Source organism: Fringilla coelebs (assembly GCF_963513975.1).
Source record: "Fringilla coelebs genome assembly, chromosome: 37".
Classification (NCBI taxonomy): Eukaryota; Metazoa; Chordata; class Aves; order Passeriformes; family Fringillidae; genus Fringilla; species Fringilla coelebs.
The window spans coordinates 290,604-316,408 of NC_140063.1; the positions used below are offsets into that span (position 1 = coordinate 290,604).

At 65.2% G+C, this 25,805-nt stretch overlaps 1 protein-coding gene across 1 annotated transcript in view; it reads right to left on the minus strand.

The window, feature by feature from the left end:
• RYR1 (ryanodine receptor 1) overlaps window positions 1-25,805 on the minus strand; it is a gene marked incomplete at both ends in the record, with an annotated part of 82,091 nt that overhangs the window by 9,041 nt on the left and 47,245 nt on the right. Inside the window, 33 exon segments of the mRNA XM_084224394.1 lie at window positions 67-155; window positions 387-467; window positions 1,884-1,901; window positions 2,907-2,980; window positions 3,684-3,760; window positions 4,601-4,680; window positions 5,227-5,326; window positions 5,821-5,901; window positions 6,279-6,330; window positions 7,325-7,431; window positions 8,304-8,400; window positions 9,239-9,351; window positions 9,604-9,738; window positions 10,686-10,745; window positions 11,259-11,429; window positions 12,886-12,900; window positions 13,903-13,995; window positions 14,083-14,170; window positions 14,783-15,023; window positions 16,242-16,251; window positions 16,253-16,317; window positions 16,320-16,624; window positions 17,372-17,506; window positions 18,239-18,320; window positions 18,736-18,974; window positions 19,629-19,689; window positions 20,169-20,218; window positions 20,848-20,969; window positions 21,623-21,690; window positions 22,112-22,227; window positions 23,185-23,308; window positions 24,864-24,939; window positions 25,525-25,602. Of these exon segments, the coding sequence (XP_084080520.1) occupies window positions 67-155; window positions 387-467; window positions 1,884-1,901; window positions 2,907-2,980; window positions 3,684-3,760; window positions 4,601-4,680; window positions 5,227-5,326; window positions 5,821-5,901; window positions 6,279-6,330; window positions 7,325-7,431; window positions 8,304-8,400; window positions 9,239-9,351; window positions 9,604-9,738; window positions 10,686-10,745; window positions 11,259-11,429; window positions 12,886-12,900; window positions 13,903-13,995; window positions 14,083-14,170; window positions 14,783-15,023; window positions 16,242-16,251; window positions 16,253-16,317; window positions 16,320-16,624; window positions 17,372-17,506; window positions 18,239-18,320; window positions 18,736-18,974; window positions 19,629-19,689; window positions 20,169-20,218; window positions 20,848-20,969; window positions 21,623-21,690; window positions 22,112-22,227; window positions 23,185-23,308; window positions 24,864-24,939; window positions 25,525-25,602 (3,303 nt within the window).

Here is a 25,805-nt window from a genome sequence, read left to right on the forward strand (position 1 = left end):
ACAGTGAGGGGACACGGGGACAGGCACCTGGGGACACTGGGGACACCGGGGCCAGGTGTGTGTCACCTGCAGGCGCAGCAGGTAATCCACGGTGCAGATGATGATGTTGATGGTGGTCGTGTTCCCCGTCTGCGTCCGCAGGTAGTTCTGGAAGTCTGGGGGGACAGGGACACCCCGGGGTCACCTGGGGGTCACCTGGGTCCCACTGTGTCCCCCCCTCCCCGAGTCACCGCCCTCTCCCCGGCCCCTCCTGCCCCAGGGACCCCCGAGCCCCCTCCTCCCCACACAGAGCCCCCCAAGCCGTGTCCCCTCGTGTCCCCAGGTGTCTCCTCATGTCCCCAGGTGTGTCCCCAGGTGTCCCCAGGTGTGTCCCCAGGTGTCCCCACCGTTGTTGTGGCCCTCGCAGAGCAGCTGCAGCAGCCGGAACAGGTCCTGGGTGAATTCATCATCCGACATCACCTTCTCCCCTGCGGGGACACGGGGGGGACACGGGGACAGCGGGGTCACCGGGGGCATGGGTGGCACGGGGACACGCCCCAGTGGCACGGGGACACCAGAGAGTGGCACGGGGACACCCTGAGATGACATAGGGACACCACAGAGTGGCACGGGGACACCCTGAGATGGCACAGGGACACCACAGAGTGGCACGGGGACACCCTGAGATGACATAGGGACACCACAGAGTGGCACGGGGACACCCTGGCGTGACAGGGACACCAGAGAGTGGCACGGGGACAATCCAAGGTGGCACAGGGACACTCTGGCGTGACAGGGACACCGAGATGGCACCAGGACACCAGAGAGTGGCACGGGGACAATCCGAGGTGGCACGGGGACACCCTGAGATGGCACAGGGACACCAGAGAGTGGCACGGGGACAATCCGAGGTGGCACGGGGACAAGCAGGGTGGCACAGGGACACCAGAGAGTGGCACGGGGACAAGCAGGGTGGCACAGGGACATGCTGGGCTGGCACGGGGACAAGCAGGGTGACAGTGGGGACATCGGCATGGCGGGGGGTTAGCAGGGAGGGGACACGCAGGGGACAAGCAGGGACACGGTGACAGGCCACCCTCCTGCCCCCCCCAGCCCCATGGAGCCTTTAGGGACCCCAACCCTGCCCCCGATGGCCCCTGAGACCACCAGGAGACCCCCAGCCCCAAATCCCCCATAGCCCCCAGCCCCAAATCCCCCATAGCCACCTGCCCCAAATCCCCTATGGCCTGATAATCCCCCACAGCCCCCAGCCCCAAATCCCCTATGGCCTGATAATCCCCTATAGCCCCCAGCCCTAAATCCCCCATAGCCCCCAGCCCCAAGTCCCCCCCAGCCCCCTTACAGCCCCCCAGATCCCATAACAGCCCCCCACCCCTATAACCCTGCACAGCCCCCCCAGCCCTATAACCTACCTCACAGCCCCCCCCAGCCCTATATCCCACCCCACAGCCCCCCTAACCCTATAACCCACCCCACAGCTCCCCTAACCCTATAACCCACCCCACAGCCCCCCTAACCCTATAACCCACCCCACAGCTCCCCTAACCCTATAACCCACCCCACAGCCCCCCTAACCCTATAACCCACCCCACAGCTCCCCTAACCCTATAACCCACCCCACAGCCCCCCTAACCCTATAACCCACCCCACAGCCCTATGACCCCCCCAGAGCCCCCGTGGCCCTATAGCCCACACCCCACAGCCCCCCTAACCCTATAACCTTGCACAGCCCAAGTCCCCTAGACCCCCCAGTCCCCCCCAGCCCTATAACGCCCCCAGAGCCCCCGTGGCCCTATAGCCCACCCCAGAGCCCCCGTGGCCCTATAGCCCACCCCCCAGTCCCCCCGTGACCCTACAGCCCCCCGTTTCCCGCCCATATTTACCGTTCTCCCGGCTGATGACTGCCAGCGGAGCCGGGGGGAGAGAAGAGACAGTGAGCGGGGGGGGACCGGGGTTTTGGGGGGCACCGGGGGGAATTCGGGGGTCCAGGGGGGAAATTGGGGATCCAAAGATTTGGGGTGGGGGGAATTAGGAGGGTGGGGAGAATTAGGGATCCAGGGGGGATTTGGGGTAAGGGGAATTAGGGTTGGGGGAGTTAGGGGATCCAGGGGGAAAATTTGGGGATCCAGGGAAAGATTTGGGGTAGGGGGAATTGGGGTTGGGGGATTTAGGGGATCCAGGGGGGATTTAGGGGATCCAGGGGGGAAATTTGGGGATCCAGGGGGGAATTTGGGATCCACAGGGATAATTGGGGTAGGGGGAATTGGGGTTGGGGGATTTAGGGGATCCAGGGGGGATTTAGGGGATCCAGGGGGGAAATTGGGGATCCACAGGGATAATTGGGGTGGGGGGGAATTAGGGTTGGGGGATTTAGGGGATCCAGGGGGGTAATTTGGGGATCCAGGGGGGAAATTTGGGATCCACAGGGATAATTGGGGTGGGGGGAATTAGGGCTGGGGGGATTTGGGGATTCAGGAGGGATTTAGGGGATCCAGGGGGGATTTAGGCTTTGAGGGGATGACAAACAAAGGGGGAAATTGGGGGAGGGGGGGGGCATTAGATTTTGGGGTGTTTTAGGGGAGAAATTGGGGGGAATTAGGGGTGGGGGGCGTTGAGGTTTGGGGGAATTAGGGTAGGAATTGGGGGGCATTAGATTTTGGGGTGTTTTAGGGGAGAAATTGGGGGGAATTGGGGGTGGGGGGCGTTGAGGTTTGGGGGAATTAGGGCAGGAATTGGGGGGGGGGGCATTAGATTTTGGGGTGTTTCAGGGTCAGGGAGCCACATCTCAGCGGGGGCTGGGGCGGAGCAGCGCGGGGGTTTCGGGGTGCAGAGTGGGGGTCCCCCCCTCAGTCCCAGCCTGCCCCACCCCTCGGGGGTCCCGGCGGGGGTCCCGGCCCCCCACTCACTGGTGCCCTCCTCGGTGACCATGCCCAGCCCCTCGGCCTTGTTCTGCCGCTCGAAGGCGTTCAGGTCCAGCACGCTGCGGGAGTGGGGAGGGGGCACCCCAAAAACGGGGCTCAGGGGGACCCCAGAACCGGCACAGCCCTGCCTGGGGGGGCTGCTGCTCTGGGGGACCACAACAGCCCAGGGGGGCACCCCAAAAACGGGGATCAGGGGGACCCCAGAACAGGCACAGCCCTGCCTGGGGGGGCTGCTGCTCTGGGGGACCCCAACAGCCCAGGGGGGGACCCCAATTCCCACGGGGGGAGCCCAGTTCCATTGGAGTGACCCTAATATCCCAGGGGGGACCCCAACGGTGGCACAGGGACCCCACTTCCCACGGGAGGACCCCAATTCCCACGGAGGGACCCCAATTCCCACGGGGGGGTTTCCCAATTTCCCTGGGATGACCCCAGTTCCCACAGGGGGGGGTCCCCAATTTCCCTGGGGTGACCCCAACTCCCATGAGGGGTCTCCAATTTCCCCAGGGGTACCTCAGTTCCCCCGGGATGACCGCAGTTCCCACGGGGGGTCCCCAATTCCCCCAGGGTGACCCCAATTCCCCCGGGATGACCTCAGTTCCCCCGGGATGACCTCAGTTCCCCCGGGATGACCCCAGTTCCCCCGGGGTGACCCCAATTCCCACGGGGGGTCCCCGATTCGCCCAGGGTGACCCCCATTCCCCTGGGGTGACCCCAATTCCCCCAGAGTGACCCCATTTCCCCGGGGTCCCCGTCCCCCACCTGCAGGTTTGCATCAGCGCCTGCACGCTCTGGAAGAATCCGACCTCGCGCTTGGACTTGAGGTACTCCAGCATCTTCTGTGGGGACAGGGGACAGCGGGGACGTTGGGGACACCGGGGACACCAGGGACAGCGGGGACACTGGGACAGCGGGGACGTTGGGGACACTGGGGACAGCGGGGACGTTGGGGACACGGGGACAGCGGGGACGTTGGGGACACCGGGGACACCGGGGACAGCGGGGACACTGGGGACAGCAGGGACGTTGGGGACACCGGGGACGTTGGGGACACCGGGGACACCGGGGACAGCAGGGACACTGGGACAGCGGGGACGTTGGGGACACTGGGGACAGCGGGGACGTTGGGGACACGGGGACAGCGGGGACACACGGGGACATGGGGACAGCGGGGACATTGGGGACACTGGGGACAGCGGGGACACACAGGGACACTGGGGACACGGGGACACACGGGGACAGCGGGGACGTTGGGGACAGCGGGGACGTTGGGGACACCGGGGACACGGGGACACACGGGGACATGGGGACATTGGGGGACATTGGGGACACACAGGGACACTGGGGACACCAGGGACAGCAGGGACATTGGGGGACATTGGGGACACAGGGGACACTGGGGACACTGGGGACACTGGGGGCAGGTGGGTACACTAGGGACACATGGGGACAAGTGGGGACACACAGGGACACAGGGGACAGCAGGGGACATTGGGGACATTGGGGGCAGGTGAGGGGCAGGTGGGGACATGGAGGGACACAGGGGACATTGGGGACACAGGTGGAGACACAGGGGACAGGAGGGGACACAGGAGGGGACACGGGGGTGACACACAGGGTACAGGTGGGGACATGAGGGACACAGGAGGTGACACGGGGGTGACACGGGGGTGACCCACCTGCTGCACGTCCGCGTTGCCCCCGTTGAGGATGGAGATGCCCAACTTGAGGGTGGAGGAGACCATGGCCCCCCGCTCACCTGGGCAGGGAGGGGACACCGGGTCACAGGGGTCACACGGGGTCACCATGGGGTCACATGGGGTCACCCGGGGTCACTCAGGGTCACACGGGGTCACATGGGGTCACCCGGGGTCACCATGGGGTCACTCAGGGTCACCAAAGGGCCACTCATGGTCACTTAGGGGTCACTCAGGGGACACTCAGGGTCACTCAGGACTCAGTGGTCACTCAGCGGTCACCCAGGGTCACTCAGGGTCACTCGGGGTCACCACGAGGTCACTCAGGGTCACCAAAGGGTCACCAAAGGGTCACTCAGTGGTCACTCAGGGTCACTCAGAGGTCACTCAGCGGTCACTCAGCGGTCACTCAGTGGTCACTCAGCGGTCACTCAGCGGTCACTCAGTGGTCACTCAGGGGTCACTCTGGTCACTCAGTGGTCACTCAGCGGTCACTCAGCGGTCACTCATAGTCACTCAGCGGTCACTCAGCGGTCACTCAGCGGTCATTCAGGGGTCACTCAGGGGTCACTCAGCGGTCACTCAGCGGTCACTCAGCGGTCACTCACCCTTGCAGGCGCTGATCATCTGCAGCACCATCTCGGCCGCCCCCCGCGTGTGCAGCCGCGCCTGCTGCGACAGCAGCTTCTGCTTCTCCATCTCCTTCTCCTGGGGACATTGGGGGGTCACAGGGGTCAGGAGGGGTCACAGGGGTCAGGAGGGGTCACGGGGGGTCACAGGGATTGGGGGTCACAGGGGACATTGGGGGTCACAGCAGCTTCTGCTTCTCCATCTCCTTCTCCTGGGGACATTGGGGACATTGGGGGTCACAGGGGTCAGGGGGGGTCACGGGGGTCAGGGGGGGTCACGGGGGTCAGGGGGGGTCACGGGGGGTCACAGGGATTGGGGGTTACAGGGGACATTGTGGGTAACAGCAGCTTCTGCTTCTCCATCTCCTTCTCCTGGGGACATGGGGACATTGGGGGTCACAGGGGTCAGGGGGGGTCACGGGGGTCACAGGGGGTCACAGGGATTTGGGGTCACAGGGGACATTAGGGTAACAGCAGCTTCTGCTTCTCCATCTTCTCTTGGGGACATTGGGGACATCACGGGGTCACAGGGGTCAGGGGGGGTCACAGGGGTTTTTGGGGTCCCCTCCCCACCTCAAACGAATCCTCGGCTTCTTCCTCTTCCTTCTCCTCTTCCTCCTTCTCCTCCTCTTCCCCCTCCTCGATGTGGCAGCTCTGGGGGAATGGGGGGGGAGGGGTTCTCAAATGAGGAACCGCCCCCCCAAACAGCCTGGGGGGGCCCAAAATCCGTGGGGACCCCCCCAGTATGCCTGTGACCCCCCAGAATCTCTGGGGAACTCCAAATCCCCCTGGCACCCCCGCAGTCTTTGGGAACCCCAAACTCCCTCAGCCTTCTGGGGACCCCCCCAAACTTTGGGGTCCCCCCTCCCACCCAGGGACCCTCCCCATCTCCAATTCCCCCCAAAATCCCTGGGGGACCCCACCCCAAAAATGCCCTCGGGGACCCCCAACCCCAGAGCCCCTCAGCCCTCGGGGTCCCCCCGTTTTTGGGGTGCTCCAGTTTTGGGGTGCCCCGGTTTTGGGGTGCCCACCTTGGCCATGATCCCGGCGTAGGCCATGTACAGGTGATCCTGCTCCAGGTGGCTGCGGGGGGTGGGGAGGGGGACACGGGTTGGGGACAGGGGGGACACCCCGGACCCCCCAAAAGGGGACCCAGGTGAGCCTGGGGGGTTCGAGCTCCCCCCACCCCGGATTTGGGGTGCCCACGGTGGGATCTGGGGTCTCCTCTATGGGGATTTGGGGTCCTGCTGGGGGGATCTGGGGTTTTGGGGTTCCCCACCAGTGGGATTTGGGTCACCCCCAGGGTGGGATTTGGGGTCTCTCCCAGTGGGATTTGGGGTTTCTGGATCCCAGTCCCGCTGTGATTTGGGGTCTCTGGTGCAATTTGGGGTTCCTGCTGTGATTTGGAGCAGGGATTTGGGGTCCCCTCGGGATGTGGGGTCCCTGTGGGATTTGGAGTCCCTGTGGGATTTGGGGTCCCTGCAGGGGTTTGGGTTCCCCTCAGGGATTTGGGGTCCCCTCGGGCTTTGGGGTCCCCATGGGATTTGGGGTCCCTGCAGGGATTTGGTGCCCCCTCAGGGATTTGGGGTCCCCGGTGTGATTTGGGGTCCCCTCGGGGATTCGGGGACCCTGCAGGGATTCGGGGTCCCTGTGGGATTTGGGGTCCCCTCGGGGATTTGGGGTACCCTGCAGGATTTGGGTTCCCCTCAGGGATTTGGGGTCCCCACAGGGATTCGGGGTCCCCCCGGGCTTTGGGGTCCCTGCAGGATTTGGGTTCTCCTCAGGGATTTGGGGTCCCTGGTGTGATTCGGGGTCCCCTCAGGATTCGGGGTCCCCTGCCGGATCTGGTGTCCCCGGTGTGATTTGGGTTCCCCTCAGGGATTTGGGGTCCCTGGTGTGATTTGGGTTCCCCTCAGGGATTTGGGGTCCCTGGTGTGATTCGGGATCCCCTCAGGGATTTGGGGTCCCTGGTGTGATTCGGGGTCCCCTCAGGACTCGGGGTCCCCCCGGCTTTGGTGCCCCCTCAGGGGTTCGGGGTCCCCGCAGGGATTTGGGGTCCCCCCGGCTTTGGGGTCACCTCTGCTCGGTCAGCGCCGTGCGGCTGAAGTGCAGGATCAGCTGGTGCAGCGGGTCCGGCCGCGCCTCCGCCTCTTCCTCCTCCTCCTCCTCCTCCCGCCCCGACTTCTGTCCCCACAACCCCAAACCCCGCGTCAGGGGGGCCTCGGGGTGTCCCCAAACCCCCTGGGGTGGCCCCAAACCCCCCGGGTGTGTCCCCAAACCCCCTGGGGTGTCCCCAAACCCCCTGGGTGTGTCCCCAAACCCCTCAGAATGTCCCCAAACCCCTCAGAATGTCCCCAAACCCCCTGGACTGTCCCCAAACCTCCTGGGTGTGTCCCCAAACCCCCTGGGGTGTCCCCAAACCCCCTGGGTGTGTCCCCAAACCCCTCAGAATGTCCCCAAACCCCTCAGAATGTCCCCAAACCCTCTGGACTGTCCCCAAACCCCCCTGGGGTGTCCCCAAACCCCCTGGACTGTCCCCAAACCTCCTGGGTGTGTCCCCAAACCTCCTGGAATGTCCCCAAACCCCCCGGGTGTGTCCCCAAACCTCCCGGGTGTGTCCCCAAACCCCCTGGGTGTGTCCCCAAACCTCCTGGAATGTCCCCAAACCCCCTGGGTGTGTCTCCAAACCCCCTGGACTGTCCCCAAACCCCCCAGGTGTGTCCCCAAACCCCCTGGACTGTCCCCAAACCTCCTGGAATGTCCCCAAACCCCAATGGATGTCCCCAAACCCCCTGGACTGTCCCCAAACCCCCCGGACTGTCCCCAAACCCCCCTGGGGATGTCCCCAAACCTCCTGGGTGTGTCCCCAAACCCCCTGGACTGTCCCCAAACCCCCCGGGTGTGTCCCCAAACCCCCTGGACTGTCCCCAAACCCCATGGGATGTCCCCAAACCCCCCGGGTGTGTCCCCAAACCCCCCTGGACTGTCCCCAAACCCCCCGGACTGTCCCCAAACCCCTCTGGGGATGTCCCCAAACCCCCGGTGTCCCCTCTCACCGACAGGTCGTCGATCATGCGGTCCTCGAAGGGCGGCTGCTCCCGGGCCAGCCACGAGAGCCGGTAGGACTCGAGGAACATGTTACAGGCCCGGTGCCTGGGGACACGGCTGTCACCTGCCTGCCACCACCTGGGCCCACCTGGGGGCACACCAATCCCCCACGGCTCCCAGGTGCCACCCAGGGGGTGCCAGGTGCCACCCAGGGCTCACAGGTGTCACCCAGGGCATGTCAGATATCACCAAGGGGGTGCCAGGTGTCACCCAGGGGCTCCCAGGTGCCACCCAGGGGCTGCCAGGTGCCACCCAGGGCTCCCAGGTGCCACCCAGGGGCTGCCAGGTGCCACCCAGGGCTCCCAGGTACCACCCAGGGCTCCCAGATGGCACCTGGAGGGTCCCAGGTGCCACCCAGGGGGTGCCAGGTGTCACCCAGGGCTCCCAGGTGCCACCCACGGCTCCCAGGTGCCATCCAGGGTTCACAGGTGTCACCCAGGGCATGTCAGGTATCACCAAGGGGGTGCCAGGTGTCACCCAGGGGCTGCCAGGTGCCACCCAGGGGGTGCCAGGTGCCACCCAGGGGCTCCCAAGTGCCACCCAGGGGCTCCTAGGTGTCACCCAGGGAGTGCTAGGCGTCACCCACAGGGTCCCAGGTGTCACCCAGGCTCCCAGGTGTCACCCAGGGGCTCCCAGGTGCCACCCACAGGGTCCCAGGTGTCACTCAGTGGGTGCCAGGTGTCACCCAGGGGCTCCCAGGTGTCACCCAGGGCTCCCAGATGGCACCTGGAGGGTGCCAGGTGCCACCCAGGGGCTCTCAGGTGTCACCCAGCGGGGCTGAAACGCCTCCAAGGACATTCCCAACTGCCCTGAGGGTGTCTTGGGGTGCCCACCCTCAGTCCCAGTGCCCCCCAGTGCCCCCCCAGTGCCCCCCAGTGCCCACCTGGGCAGGTTGTACAGGGGGGTCATGCGGAAGCAGGCGACGACGGCGCGGCGGCGCTGCTTGGACAGGAGCTTGTGCCACACGGCCTTCTTGGACTTGTAGGGGTGCTCCGTCTGCAGGGGGGACACCTGGGGTCACCTGGGGTCACCTGGGGTCACCTGGGCACCCCCAAATCCCTCTGGGTACCCCCAAACCCCCCAGACCCCCCAGGGCACCCAAAGGACACAGAGCACCCACAGCTTGTGCCACACGGCCTTCTTGGACTTGTAGGGGTGCTCCGTCTGCAGGGGGGACATCTGGGGACACCTGGGGTCACCTGGGGTCACCTGGGGTCCCCAAACCCCCCGGGACCCCCAGCCCCGCACCTGCTCCAGGTGGTAGAGCACGGCCGACACCTCCTGCACGCGGCGCACCACCTGCTCGGGGCTGTCGGGGTCCTCGTCCCGCCCGGCCTGGCGCACCAGGGCCATCTGCCAGCGTGCTGAGCCCGTGTTCTCCACCTGGGGACATTGGGGACAGCATTGGGGACACCAGCACCAGGGCCATCTGCCAGCGTGCTGAGCCCGTGTTCTCCACCTGGGGACATTGGGGACATTGGGGACACCATTGGGGACATTGGGGACAGCACTGGGGACACGAGCACCAGGGCCATCTGCCAGCGTGCTGAGCCCGTGTTCTCCACCTGGGGACATTGGGGACATTGGGGACACCATTGGGGACATTGGGGACAGCATTGGGGACACGAGCACCAGGGCCATCTGCCAGCGTGCTGAGCCCGTGTTCTCCACCTGGGGACATTGGGGACAGCATTGGGGACATTGGGGACACCAGCACCAGGGCCATCTGCCAGCGTGCTGAGCCCGTGTTCTCCACCTGGGGACATTGGGGACACCATTGGGGACACCACTGGGGACAGCACCGGGGCCATCTGCCAGCGTGCCGAGCCCGTGTTCTCCACCTGGGGACATTGGGGACACCATTGGGGACACCACTGGGGACAGCACCGGGGCCATCTGCCAGCGTGCCGAGCCCGTGTTCTCCACCTGGGGACATTGGGGACATTGGGGACATCATTGGGGACATTGGGGACACGAGCACCAGGGCCATCTGCCAGCGTGCTGAGCCCGTGTTCTCCACCTGGGGACATTGGGGACATTGGGGACAGCACTGGGGCCATCTGCCAGCGTGCCGAGCCCGTGTTCTCCACCTGGGGACATTGGGGACATTGGGGACAGCACTGGGGCCATCTGCCAGCGTGCCGAGCCCGTGTTCTCCATCTGGGGACATTGAGGACATTTACTGGGGACATTGGGGAAATGAGGGGCACAGGGGGCTCCTGGAGACACAGGTGACACTGGGGACACAATGACACCAAGGACACAATGACACCGAGGACACAGTGACACTGGGTGGGGACACAGGTGACACAGGGGCCGTGCCAGCTCACCTTGTCCTGCAGGTGCAGGTTGTTGTGCAGGAACTCCCGAACCTCCTCGTCCGTGTCCTTCTGCAGGGGGAGGGAACAGGGGACACCTCAGCAAGGGTCCCCAAACCCTTGGGGGTGTCCCCAAACCCTTGGGGATGTCCCCAAACCCTTGGGGGTGTCCCCAAAGCCATGGGGGTGTCCCTAAAACCATGGGGGGTGTCCTCAGCCACCCACCAGGGCAGTGTCCATCCTTGGCCAGCACCATGTCCCCAACTCCAGGGTTCTGTCCCTAAACCCAGGGGACACCTGTGGGTCCCGGGTGTCCCCAGGTGTCCCTGGGCACCCACCAGGGCACAGTGTCCACCCTTGGCCAGCACCATGTCCCCAACTCCAGGGTTCTGTCCCTAAACCCAGGGGACAGCTGTGGGTCCCAGGTGTCCCCAGGTGTCCCCAGGTGTCCCCGGGCACCCACCAGGGCGCAGCGGCCCTTGGCCAGCGCCATGTCCCCAACTCCAGGGTTCTGTCCCTAAACCCAGAGGACACCTGTGGGTCCCAGGTGTCCCCAGGTGTCCCCAGGTGTCCCCGGGCACCCACCAGGGCGTAGCGGCCCTTGGCCAGCGCGATCAGCTCCTGGTCAGCAGGTGAGCACATGTTGAGGCCGATGGGCAGCATCTTCTTGAGCGTGGCCACGATGAGCGAGGTGTGCACCGAGTACCTGTCCCCACGGCGCCGCTTCTTGGAGCGCTCCTGCTCCGAGCCACCGCCCTGCAGGGACAGGGACAGCGTGGGGACAGGGACAGCGTGGGGACAGGGACCCCATAACCAGTGTCAGCTCCTGCTCCGAGCCACCGTCCTGCAGGGACAGGGACAGCGTGGGGACAGGGACCCCAAAACCACAGTGTCAGCTCCTGCTCCGAGCCACCACCCTGCAGGGACAGGGACAGCGTGGGGACAGGGACAGGGACAGGGACCCCTTAACCAGTGTCAGCTCCTGCTCTGAGCCACCACCCTGGGATGGGGACAGGGACAGCGTGGGGACAGGGACAGGGACCCCATAACCAGTGTCAGCTCCTGCTCTGAGCCACCACCCTGGGATGGGGACAGGGACAGCGTGGGGACAGGGACAGCGTGGGGACAGGGACAGGGACAGGGACCCCTTAACCAGTGTCAGCTCCTGCTCCGAGCCACCACCCTGGGATGGGGACAGGGACAGCGTGGGGACAGGGACAGGGACCCCATAACCACAGTGTCAGCTCCTGCTCCGAGCCACCGCCCTGCAGGGGACAGGGACAGGGACCCCATAACCAGTGTCAGCTCCTGCTCTGAGCCACCGCCCTGCAGGGGACAGGGACAGCGTGGGGACAGGGACAGGGACCCCATAACCACAGTGTCAGCTCCTGCTCTGAGCCACCGCCCTGGGATGGGGACAGGGACAGCGTGGGGACAGGGACCCCATAACCAGTGTCAGCTCCTGCTCTGAGCCACCGCCCTGCAGGGACAGGGACAGCGTGGGGACAGGGACAGCGTGGGGACAGGGACAGCATGGGGACAGGGACAGGGACCCCACAACCAGTGTCAGCTCCTGCTCTGAGCCACCGCCCTGCAGGGACAGGGACAGCGTGGGGACAGGGACAGGGACCCCATAACCAGTGTCAGCTCCTGCTCCGAGCCACCCCCCTGGGATGGGGACAGGGATGGGGACACGGGGTCAGCAGTGACCCCACAACCACAGGGACAGGAGTAACCCCATAAGGACAGGGGGGTCCCAGCCAAGGTCACCCCACAGAGGGGTCCTGGGGGGTCCCAGCTGTGGTGGCCCCACAGAACAGGACCCTGCAGGAGTTTTGGGGGTCCCAGCTGTGGTGGCCCCACAGAACAGGACCCTGCAGGAGTTTTGGGGGTCCCAGCTGTGGTGGCCCCACAGAACAGGACCCTGCAGGAGTTTTGGGGGTCCCAGATGTTGTGACCCCACAGAACAGGACCCTGCAGGAGTTTTGGGGGTCCCAGATGTTGTGACCCCACAGAACAGGACCCTGCAGGAATTTTGGGGGTCCCAGCTGTGGTGGCCCCACAGAACAGGACCCTGCAGGAGTTTTGGGGGTCCCAGCTGTGGTGGCCCCACAGAACAGGACCCTGCAGGAGTTTTGGGGGTCCCAACCGTGGTGACCCCACCGAGGGGTCCTGTGGGACCCCTGTCCCCCCCAGCCCCCTCCCCGCTAACCTGTCCATCTCCAGACTGGGAGCAGCACCCGCAGCCGAGGGGGAGAGAAGAGAGAGAGTTAGGGACATGGGGACACCGTTAGGGACATGGGGACAGTGTTGGGGACATGGGGACACCATTGGGGACACTTGGGACACTGTTAGGGACATGGGGACACCATTGGGGACACTTGGGACACCGTTAGGGACATGGGGACAGTGTTAGGGACATGGGGACACTGTTAGGGACATGGGGACACCGTTAGGGACATGGGGACACCATTGGGGACATGGGGACAGCACTGGGGACATGGGGACACCGTTAGGGACATGGGGACAGCACTGGGGACATGGGGACACCGTTAGGGACATGGGGACAGCACTGGGGACATGGGGACACCGTTAGGGACATGGGGACAGGGTTGGGGACACTGTTAGGACCCCGGGATGGGGATTCGGGGTGGGAACGGGGCTGGGGGCAGCAGGGTGGGGGCTTTGGGGGGGACTGCGGGGGCACCCAGGGATTGGGTGGGTCTGGGGTCCTGGGTGGGTTTTGGGGTACCAGGGTGGGGTTTGAGGTGGTTTAGGGGTACCAGGAGGGTTGGGTGGGGTGGAAACACCTGGAGTTGGGTTTTTGGGGCCCACCAGGTGGGATTTTGGGGTGAATTAGGGGACTGAGGTGGTTTTGGGGGTGAATCTGAGGTCAAAGATGAGTTTTGGGGTGAATTAGTGGTTGGAGGCGGGATTTGGGGTGAATTAGGGGGTTGAGGTGGGATTTGGGGTGAATCTGGGGTGCCAGGTGGGATTTGGGGTGCCAGGTGGGATTTGGGGTGAGATTTGGGGTGAATTAGGGGTTTGAGGTGGGATTTGGGGTCAATTAGGGGTCCCAGGTGGGATTTGGGGTGAATTAGGGCTCCCAGGTGGGTTTGGGGTGGTTCCAGGGCTCTGGGGGGGGTAGGGTGGGATGGACCCTGGGGGGGTCAGGTGGGCAGGGGGTCCTGGCGGGGGGAGGGGCAGTCTGGGGTCGCCCCCAGCCCACCTTGGCCATCTTGCTCTTGCTGTCGGCCGTCAGGAAGGACATGTTGTTGATCTCGTTCTGCACCACGAAGTTCTGCTCCTCACGCTTGAAGTTCTGGGGTGGGGGGACACGGAGAGGGGGTCAGGGACCCCCAAAAGGCCACCTGGGACCCCTCGGTGCCCCCCCTGGACCCCCACTCACGTGAGACTTGGACCAGTAGATGAAGACCTCGCCCACCATGCGGAACAGCTCCTCCGCGTCCTCGTTGGGCTCCGTCAGCCACTTGGCCCTGTGGGGACACCGGGGGACACAGGGATGTCACCGGGGTGTCACCACCCCCGTGGCCACCACCCTTGGGTCCCCATGGCCGCTGTGGTTGGGTTTCCAAGGCCACCATGTCCCCAGGGCCACTACGGTGGGCTCACCACAGCTGCGTCCCCAGCCCACCATGGCTGGCTCACCCTGGCAGTGTCCCCAGCCCCCCTGGCATTGTCCCCAGCCCTGTGGCCATGTCCCCAGCCCTCTAGCACTGTCCCCAGTCCCCCTGGCATTGTCCCTAACTCCCTGGCCATGTCCCCAGCCCCCTGGCACTGTCCCTAACCCCCTGGCCATGTCCCCAGGCCCCTGGCAGTGTCCCCAGCCCCCCTGGCACTGTCCCTAACCCCCTGACAGTGTCCCCAGCCCTGTGGCACTGTCCCCAGCCCCCCTGGCACTGCCCCCAGCCCCCCTGGCAGTGTCCCCAGCCCCCTGTGCCCCCTGTCCTCACCGGCTGTTGTCCACGTAGCGGATCAGCAGCGGGTAGAGCAGCCCCCCTGGCAGTGTCCCCAGCCCCCTGGCAGTGTCCCCAGCCCTGTGGCCATGTCCCCAGCCCCCCGTGCCCCTGTCCCCAGCCTGCCCTCACCGGCTGTTGTCCACGTAGCGGATGAGCAGCGGGTAGAGCGCGTAGAGGTCGCGGCAGAGCACCGAGAACTCGTCCCGGATCAGCAGCTCGGCGTCCTCGGCCTCGGCCTTGCCCTCGAGCCGCAGCTGCTCCTCCTCGGCCACCACCTTCCCCGCGCGCTTCCGCAGCCGCCCCAGCGTGGGGATGAAGTGCGAGCGCAGCAGCTCCGGCCGCGCCTTGCTGACGATGGGCTGGGCGAACACTGCAACGGGCAGGGGGATCACTGTGAGCCCCAGGACAGCCCTGGGACCACCAAAACACCCCTGGGACAGCCCTGGGACCACCAAAACAGCCCCAGGGCCACCAAAACACCCCTGGGACAGCTCCGGCCGCGCCTTGCTGACGATGGGCTGGGCGAACACTGCAATGGGCAGGGGGATCACTGTGAGCCCCAGGACAGCCCTGGGACCACCAAAACACCTTTGGGACAGCCCTGGGACACCCAAAACACCTCTGGGACAGCCCTGGGACCACCAAAACACCCCTGGGACAGCCCTGGGACCACCAGAACACCCCTGGGACCACCAAAACACCCCTGGGACCACCAAAACACCCCTGGGGCAGCTCCAGCCTTGCTCACGATGGGCTGGGCGAACACTGCAATGGGTAAGGAGAGCCACTGTGAGCCCCGGGGCCACCAGAACACCCCTAGGACTACTGAAACCCACCCAGGACCACCAGAATGACCTGCAGACCCCGCCCAGGGCCATCAGAATGACCTGCATGACCTGCCCAGGGCCACCACAATGACCCACAGGAGCCACCCAGGGCCACCACAATGACCTGCAGACCCCGCCCAGGGCCAGCAGCCCCTCTGGGCAGCCTCACCCGCCCAGGGCCACCACAATGACCCACAGGAGCCACCCAGGGCCACCACAATGACCCACAGGAGCCACCCAGGGCCACCAGAATGACCTGCAGGACCCGCCCAGGGCCAGCAGCACCATCCTGGGGCCACCAGAATGACCCACAGGACCTGCCCAGGGCCAGCAGAACCATCCTGGGACCACTGCCACCCGCCCAGGGCCACCAGAATGACCCGCAGGAGCCACCCAGGGCCACCAGAATGACCTGCAGACCCCGCCCAGGGCCAGCAGCCCCTCTGGGCAGCCTCACCCGCCCAGGGCCACCACAATGACCCGCAGGAGCCACCCAGGGCCACCACAATGACCCACAGGACCCACCCAGGGCCAGCAGCCCCTCTGGGCACCCTCACCCGCCCAGGGCCACCACAATGACCCACGGGACCCACCCAGGGCCAGCAGAACCATCCTGGGACCACTGCCACCCACCCAGGGCCACCACAATGACCCACAGGACCCGCCCAGGGCCACCACAATGACCCACAGGAGCCACCCAGGGCCACCAGAATGACCTGCAGGACCCACCCAGGGCCAGCAGCCCCTCTGGGCAGCCTCACCCGCCAGCCTCTTCATCCAGGAGGCCTCGTCGATGCCCAGGTTGTTGACCACGATGTGCAGGATGTGGCCCAGCAGGGCGTTGAGGTGGTGGCCGGTGACCTCGGTGGCCCAGGGGCCCTGGGGGGCGGCGTCGGGGCCGCGCTCCCACCAGCGGGGCAGGTAGTGGCACAGCATGGGCAGCGTCACCTCGATGACGTGTGGCATCTCCGTGTAGCGCGCCCCCGAGTCCGCCAGGCCGCCGATGTCACCCATGAGGCGCTCCAGGTCCGGCAGGTCCGGGCACAGCTCCTCGACCCGGGAGGGGAGACCCAGCACTGGGGACACGGGGACAGGGTTGGGGACACGGGGACAGGGGTGGGGACATCCCAAGGGGACACAGCTCCTTGAGCCGGGAGGGGAGACCCAGCACTGGGGACATGGGGACAGGGTTAGGGACATGGGGACAGGGTTGGGGACATCCCAAGGGGACACAGCTCCTCGACCCGGGAGGGGAGACCCAGCACTGGGGACACGGGGACAGGGTTGGGGACATGGGGACAGGGTTGGGGACATGGGGGCAGGGCTGGGGACATGAGGACAGGGTTGGAGACATCCCAAGGGGACACAGCTAATCGACCCGGGAGGGGAGACCCAGCACTGGGGACACGGGGACAGGGTTGGGGACACAGGGACAGGGTTGGGGACATGGGGACAGGGTTGGGGACATCCCAAAGGGACACAACTCCTCGACCCGGGAGGGGAGACCCAGCACTGGGGACACGGGGACAGGGTTGGAGACACCCCAAGAGGAGCAGGGGACATCCAGAGGGGACAGGACACAGCTCCTCCACCTGCGAGGAGAGACGTAGCACTGGGGACACGGGGGGGACAGGGTTGGGGACATCCAGGGGTGACACGGGGGGACACCCACAGGCACACTCACAGAGGGATGTGGGGAGATGCAGGCGGCTGTGGGAGGACACGGGGGTGACACTGGGGTGACAGAGGTGACACAGGTGACACGGGTGACACTGGGGTGACAGAGGTGACACAGGTGACACAGAGGTGACAGAGGTGACACAGAGGTGACACAGGTGACACAGGTGACACACAGGTGACACAGGTGACAGAGGTGACACGGAGGTGACACCCACGGGCGCGCTCGCGGGCGCTCTTGGTGCTGTACACCGAGCTGGGGTTCAGGTGGTTCAGCTGCGGCTCCAGGAAGGCCACGGGCATGGCGGCGGCCAGGCGGGCCAGGCACTCGCCCAAGGCCGGCCTCTGCCTGTGGGGACACGAGGGGACATCGGGGGGACATCAGGGGACATCAGGGGGTCACCCCACAAACACCCCATGGCACCCCAAGGACCCTCAGGGACACCCCATGGCACCCCATGGCCATGGCCAGGCACTCACCCAGGGCCAGCCTCTGCCTGCAGGGACATGAGGGGACATTGGGGACACGAGGGGACATTGGGGACATCCAGGGGTCACCCCACAAACACCCCATGGCACCCCAAGGACCCTCAGGGACACCCCATGGCACCCCATGGCCATGGCCAGGCACTCACCCAGGGACGGTCACTCCCTGTGGGGACACGAGGGGACATTGGGGGGACATCAAGGGGTCACCCCACGGAGACCCCTAACACAGGGACCCCCCAGACCCCACCCCAAACCCATCACACATTTTGGGGTGGGTCTCCCAAAACAGTTTTAGGTTTGTGGCCCCTCCAGTCTCAGTCTGTTTCTGGGGTTTTTGGGGTCCCTGCTGGGTTTTTTGGGGTCCCCTCAGGGTTTTTGGGGTCCCTGATGGGTTTTTTGGGGTCCCCTCAGGGTTTTTGGGGTCCCTGATGGGTTTTTTGGGGTCCCCTCAGGGTTTTTGGGGTCCCTGCTGGGTTTTTGGGGTCCCCACCGAGGTTTTGGGGACCCTGCTGGGTTTTTTGGGGTCCCCCCGGGATTTTTGGGGTCCCTGCTGGGTTTTTTGGGGTCCCCCCGGGGTTTTTGGGGTCCTCACCTGTCCACGAGGGGCCCGCGGGCGGTGCCCAGGCTGTAGATGCTGCACAGGATGCGGTAGCAGGACACCTGCACGTCGTCCACTGCGGGGACAGCAGTGTCACCAGCTGTCCCCAGCGTGTCCCCACGTCCCCCCTGCTGTGTCCTCATGCCCCTGACCCTCCCAAACGTGTCCTCTGTCCCCACCTCCCTTTACCGTCCCCCTATCCCCACCACGTCCCCACCCACACCCCAACACGTCCCCAACACGTCCCCAACACGTCCTTGTGTCCCCAAGCCCCCGTCCCCACCACATCCCCAGACCCCAACGTGTCCCCGGTCCCCCCTGCTGTCCCCCTGTCCCTGCTGTCCCCGCTCTGTCCCTCTGTCCCCCTTTCCCCTCTGCTGTCCCTCTGTCCCCCCTGCTATCCCCCTGTCCCCCCACTGTCCCCCTGTCCCCCCACTGTCCCCCTGTCCCCCCTCTGTCCCCCTGTCCCCCTGCTGTCCCCTGTCACTCACGGATGACGTCATCCCCGAACTGGTGCTGTGCCAGGTGCTCGAAGAGGGCGGTGAGCACGGGCAGCAGTGCCACCGAGGTGTAGGTGACATTCTGGGCCACGCCCTTGGTGGGGGCGCGGGTCGGGGTCCCCCGGCCCAGCCGCAGCTGCTCCCCCAACTTCTCCATGTCCTCGGCCGCCGACTCGAAGAACGAGCGCAGGCCGGCCTTGACGATCTCGGGGCCCGACTTCATCACCGTCCTGGGGACATGGGGGACAGCAGGGACATTGGGGACAGCGGGGACATCAGGGGGACTGGGGACACTGGGGACATCCAGGATATCGGGGACATGGGCACTGACACGGGGACACAGCCCGGCCTTGACGATCTCGGGGCCCGACTTCATCACCGTCCTGGGGACATGGGGACATTGGGGACATTGGGGACATCAGGGACATTGGGGACATCCAGGATATCGGGGACATGGGCACTGACACGGGGACACAGCCCGGCCTTGACGATCTCGGGGCCCGACTTCATCACCGTCCTGGGGACACGGGGGACAGCAGGGACATTGGGGACATCCAGGACATTGGGGACACTGGGGACATGGGCACTGACACAGGGACACAGCCCGGCCTTGATGATCTCGGGGCCCGACTTCATCACCGTCCTGGGGACATTGGGGACATTGGGGACATCAGGGGGACTGGGGACACTGGGGACATTGGGGACATTGGGGGTACTGGGGATATGGGCACTGACACAGGGACACAGCCCGGCCTTGACGATCTCGGGGCCCGACTTCATCACCGTCCTGGGGACACGGGGACATTGGGGACACTGGGGACATTGGGGACACACAGACACATGGACGGACGGACACACAGCCGCGGTGTCCCCGCTGTCCCCACCTGGCGTCCAGGGACCGTGCCAGGATGAGCAGGCAGTTCACCACGGCCGGGGCGTCCGTCCCTGGAGGGGGGACAGGGACATCAGCTGGGGGGACAGCGCCACTGCTGGCCCCCGTGTGATCCCAGTGTCCCCCAGTCCATCCCAGTGTCCCCCCAGTCCCCCCCAGTGTGTCCCAGTGTCCCCCAGTGTGTCCCAGTTCCTCCCCAGTCCACCCCAGTGTGTTCCAGTGCCCCCTGGTATCCCACAATGTCCCCCAGTACCCCCCAGTGTGTCCCCAGTGTCCCCCCAAGTGTCCCCTCAGTGTCCCCCCCACTGTCCCCAATCCCCCCTCAGTGTCCCCCAGTGTCCCCAGTGTCCTTGGTGTCCCCCCAATCCCCCCCAGTGTCCCCCCCAGTGTCCCCAATGCCCTCCCAGTATCCTTGGTGTCCCCCCAGTGTCCCCCAGTCCCCCCCAGTGTCCCCCCAGTGTCCCTCCCAGTATCCTTGGTGTTCCCCCAGTGTCCCCAGTGCCCTCCCAGTGTCCCCAGTGTCCCCAGTCACCGAACAGGGACACGCGGTGCCGGACGAGCGCGGCCAGTTTGCAGAAGAGGCTGGGGGGGGACACAAGGGGGGTCAGGGGGGGTCCCCAAAACCCCAAACCCCCAATGAGGGACACAAAGGGGGGTCGGGGGGGTCCCCAAAATCCCAAACCCTGGGGATCCCACACCAGGAATTTGGGGGTGCTGGGGGTGGGTTTGGGGGCTTGGGGGGATTTTGGGGTTGGGATTTGGGGCTCAGGGAGGTTTTGGGGTGGGATTTTGGGGGATTTTGGGGGTTTTTGGGGGGGGATTTTGGGGGGTTTTGGGGGGGATTTTAGGGGGTTTTGGGGGGATTTGGGGGGGGATTTTGGGGTAGTTTTGGGGTGGGATTTTGGGGGGCGGGTTGAGGTTGGGATTTGGGGCTCAGGGGGATTTTGGGGTGGGATTTTGGGGGGGTTTTGGGGTTGGGATTTGGGGGGGGCGGGTTGAGGCTGGGATTTGGGGCTCAGGGGGATTTTGGGGTGGGATTTTGGGGGACAGGTTGAGGTTGGGATTTAGGGCTCAGGGGGATTTTGGGGTGGGATTTTGGGGTTTTGGGGTTGGATTTTGGGGGGGGATTTTAGGGGGTTTTGGGGGGATTTTGGGGGGGATTTTGGGGTAGTTTTGGGGTGGGATTTTGGGGTGGGATTTTGGGGTCCCACCTGGTGATCATCTCCTTCTCCTTGTTGGAGGCGTGGCCGCCGCTGCCCAGCACCTGGGCCGGGGTGGACAGGAAGTAGAGGCAGTGGTTGTGGAAGTACTGATTGATGAGGGGCAGCAGGATCTGGGGGCACCGGGGCGTCAGCGGCACCCCAGAGCCCGCAGGGAACCCCAAAAACGCACAGGGGGGCTCGGGTACCCCTCAGAGACCCCAAATACCCCTCAGAGACCCCAAATACCCCACAGAGACCCCAAATACCCCACAGTGACCTCAAATACCCCACAGAAACCCCAAATAACCCACAGAGATCCCAAATATCCCACAGAAACCCCAAATACCCCACAGAGATCCCAAATATCCCACAGAAACCCCAAATAACCCACAGTGACCTCAAATACCCCACAGAAACCCCAAATAACCCACAGAGATCCCAAATATCCCACAGAAACCCCAAATAACCCACAGTGACCTCAAATACCCCACAGTAACCCCAAATACCCCACAGAAACCCCAAATAACCCACAGAGACCCCAAATACCCCACAGTGACCTCAAATAACCCACAGAGACCCCAAATACCCCACAGAAACCCCAAAGAACCCATAAACACCTCCCAAAACCTCTAAGAACCCCAAATACCCCACAGAGACCCCAAAACTACCCTGCCCCCACCATCCTCCCTCATTCTGAGGGTTTCTGAGGTGCCTTCCCCCCGATTTTGGGGTGCCCCCTCCCCGATTTTGGGGCGTCCCCCCCCGATTTTGGGGTGCCCCCAACCTTGGCGAAGAACTTGATCTCCTGCTCGTGGGGGGATTTCTCCACCCTCCCGCTGCTGACCACGGCCTCTGGGGGAAAAAGGGGGTCAGGGGGGATCCGGGGGGTCCCATGGGATTGGGGGGTCCCCCAGGATTTGGGGGTGTCCCCCAGGATTTGGGGTCTCACCAAAATGAACTCCCGGGTGATGTCCAGCCAGGGGCTGAGGGAACTCCCAGAGGATTTAGGGGAACTCCCAGGGGTTTGGGGGGGGTCTGAAGGTGCCCCCCAGGATTTGGGGGAGGCCCCCAGGGTTTTGGGGTGTCCCCCAGGGTTTTGGGGTCTCACCCAGGTGTGCAATGAACTCCTGGGCAATGCCCATCCAAGGGCTGGGGGAACTCCCAGAGGATTTGGGGGACTCCCAGGGATTTGGGGGGGGTCTGAAGGAGCCCCCCAGGATTTGGGGGTGCCCCCCAGGGTTTTGGGGTGCCCCCCAGGGTTTGGGGGTCTCACCCAGGTGTGCAATGAACTCCTGGGCGATGTCCATCCAGCGCAGCAGCTGCTGCAGGAAGCCGAAGGCGAAGCGTTTCTCGATGGACGACGTGTCCAGCTCCATGTCCTTGAGCCCCCTGCCACGGGGTGGGGGGGACCCCAAAACTCAGCACCCCCTCCCCGAATCCCCCCCGACCCCCCAAAACTCTCCCCAAATCCCTGGGACCCCCACTCTGCTCCCTGTGTGCCCACCAGCCCCGAGTGCTGCAAGTCTTGGGGTCACGCCCAGATTTTGTGGGGGTTTGGGGGGATTTTGGGGGGATTTGGAGGGATTTTGGGGGATTTTGGAGTCCCCCCAACACCTGGCTCCCTCCTGGACCCCTGGCACCCCCCCACTCCCTGATCCCCCTGGAATTTGGGGTCTCCCCAGGGATTTTGAGGGGATTTTGGAGCCCCCCAATACCTGGACCCCTGGCACCTCCCCACTCCCCGATCCCCCCTGAATTTGGGGTCTCCCTGGTGATTTTGGGGGGATTTTGGGGGGATTTTGGAGGCCCCCAACCCCTGGACCCCTGGCACTCCCCCACTCCCCGATCCCCTCTGAATTTGGGGTCTCCCTGGTGATTTTGGGGGGATTTTGGGAGGGATTTTGGAGGCCCCCAACACCTGGATCCTAATTTGGGGTCTCCCTGGTGATTTTGGGGGGATTTTTGAAGGGATTTTGGGGGCCCCAAACCCCTGGATCCTAGTTTGGGGTCTCCCTGGTGATTTTGGGGGCATTTTGGGGGGGATTTTGGAGGCCCCCCCAACCCCTGGATCCTAATTTGGGGTCTCCCTGGTGATTTTGGGGGGATTTTGGGAGGGATTTTGGGGGCCCCAACCCCTGGATCCTAATTTGGGGTCTCCCTGGTGATTTTGGTCTTTTCAGACCCTCCCAGCACCCCCAATCCCCTCCCCAGCACCCCCAATCCCCTCCCCACCCCCGCTCTCCCCCATCCCTGACTCCCCCCCACTCCAGGTTCCCGCTGGGATTCCAGCCGCCCCTGGAGGGGATTTTGGGGTGTCCCGGGGGGGTTTTGGGGGTGCCCCCTCACCGGGTGACGGCGTATCCGTGCAGCTGCAGGAACTTGAGCAGCTCCTGGGCCTTCTCACGGTCCCGCGCCTTCTCCTTGGCCGTCAGCGTGTCGTAGGGCACCAGCAGCGGGTGGGACCCCCCCCCTGCACCCAGAGCGGCCTTGGGACCCCCACATCCACCCTGGGACCCCCCCCCCTGCGCCCAGAGCGGCCTTGGGACCCCCAAATCCACCCCGGGACCCCCACATCCACCCCTGGGACCCCCACATCCACCCTGGGACCCCCAGCTCCACCCCAGGACCCCCCCCCGCGCCCCAGAGCGGCCTTGGGACCCCCACATCCACCCTGGGACCCCCCCCCTGCGCCCCAGAGCAGCCTTGGGACCCCCACATCCACCCTGGGACCCCCAGATCCACCCCTGGGACCCCCCCCCTGTGCCCAGAGCGGCCTTGGGACCCCCACATCCACCCTGGGACCCCCCCCCCTGCGCCCAGAGCGGCCTTGGGACCCCCAAGTCCACTCCAGGACCCCCCCCCCCTGCGCCCCAGAGCGGCCTTGGGACCCCCACATCCACCCCGGGACCCCCCCCCTGCGCCCAGAGCGGCCTTGGGACCCCCACATCCACCCCTGGGACCCCCCCCCTGCGCCCCAGAGCGGCCTTGGGACCCCCAGCTCCACCCCAGGACCCCCCCCCCCTGCGCCCCAGAGCGGCCTTGGGACCCCCACATCCACCCTGGGACCCCCACATCCACCCCAGGACCCCCCCCCTGCGCCCCAGAGCGGCCTTGGGACCCCCAAGTCCACTCCAGGACCCCCCCCCTGCGCCCAGAGCGGCCTTGGGACCCCCACATCCACCCCGGGACCCCCCCCCTGCGCCCCAGAGCGGCCTTGGGACCCCCAGCTCCACCCCAGGACCCCCCCCTGCGCCCAGAGCGGCCTTGGGACCCCCACATCCACCCCTGGGACCCCCAGCTCCACCCCAGGACCCCCCCCCCTGCGCCCCAGAGCAGCTTTGGGACCCCACATCCACCCCTGGGACCCCCACATCCACCCCAGGACCCCCCCCCCTGCGCCCCAGAGCAGCTTTGGGACCCCACATCCACCCCTGGGACCCCCACATCCACCCTGGGACCCCCACATCCACCCCTGGGACCCCCACATCCACCCCTGGGACCCGCCCCTGCACCCCAAAGCAGCCTTGGGACCCCCAGCTCCACCCCAGGACCCCCCCCCTGCGCCCCAGAGCAGCTTTTGGACCCCCACATCCACCCTGGGACCCCCACATCCACCCCTGGTACCCCCCCTGCGCCCCAGAGCAGCCTTGGCACCCCACATCCACCCCTGGGGACCCCCACATCCACTCCTTGGAACCCCTAAATTCACTCCTTGGGACCCCCACATCCACTCCTGGGACCCCCACATCCACTCCTGGGACCCTCCCTGTGCCCCAAAGCAGCCTTGGAACCCCCCAAATCACACCCTGAACCCCCCCAAATCACACCCTGGACCCCCCCAAATCCCACCCTGGATCCCCCCCAGTTTGGGGGTTTGGGGGTCTCACCCTCGGCCTCCAGCTCCCCTGGGCTTGGGGGTGTCCCAGGGCTCCCCCCCAGTTTGGGGCTGGGGTCTCACCCTGGGCTTGGGGGTGTCCCAGGGGTGTCCCAGGGGGTCCCCCCCCAATTTGGGGAGGGGGTCTCACCCTTGGCCTCCAGCTCCAGCTTCTTCTTGCGGCCCCAGGTGTTGTGGTAGTTCTCAGCCAGCTGCTCTGCCATGGCCTGGGGGGTTGGGGGGATTTGGGGGGATTAGGGGGGATTTGGGGGAATTAGGGGTGGTTTTAGGGGGGATTTGGGGTGGTTTAGGGGGGATTTGGGGTGGATCTGGGGGGATTTGGGGGAATTAGGAGTGGTTTTAGGGGGGATTTGGGGTGGATCTGGGGGGATTTGGGGGAATTAGGAGTGGTTTTAGGGGGGATTTGGGGGAATTAGGAGTGGTTTTAGGGGGGATTTGGGGTGGATCTGGAGGGATCTGGCGTGGTTTTAGAGGGGATTTGGGGTGGTTTTCAGGAAATTTGGGGTGTTGTGGGGGGGTTTGGGAGGATTCAGGGGGGATTTGGGGTGGTTTTAGGGGGATTTGGGGTGGTCTTAGGGAGCCACACCCGGGGGGGGGTCCCCAGGGGACACGGGGGGACATTGGGGACACACAAGGGGGACATAGCAGGGGACATGGGGGGGATATTTGGGGGTCTCAGGAGGACAGGAGGGACATAAAAGGACATTGGGGGACACAGGGGTGACATTGGGGTGACACTGGGGTGACACTGGGGGACACTGGGGGACACTGGGTGACACTGGGACCCTCACCTGCAGCTCCCTGGACAGAGTGACCCCACTCAGGTCCACGGGCTGGGGGCTGTACCCGTGGGAGGGGTCGTAGGTGGCCTGGGGGGGGTGACAAGGGAGGGGTCAGGGGGACCCCACTATTTTGGGGTCTCCCTTCCCCACCCCATTGATCCCCCCCCTCACCTCCCCCCAGATGATTTTGGGGTTCTCCACACCCCTGAACCCCCCCCTCACCTCCCTCCAGGTGATTTTGGGGTTCTCCACACCCCTGACTCCCCCCTCACCTCCCCCCAGATGATTTT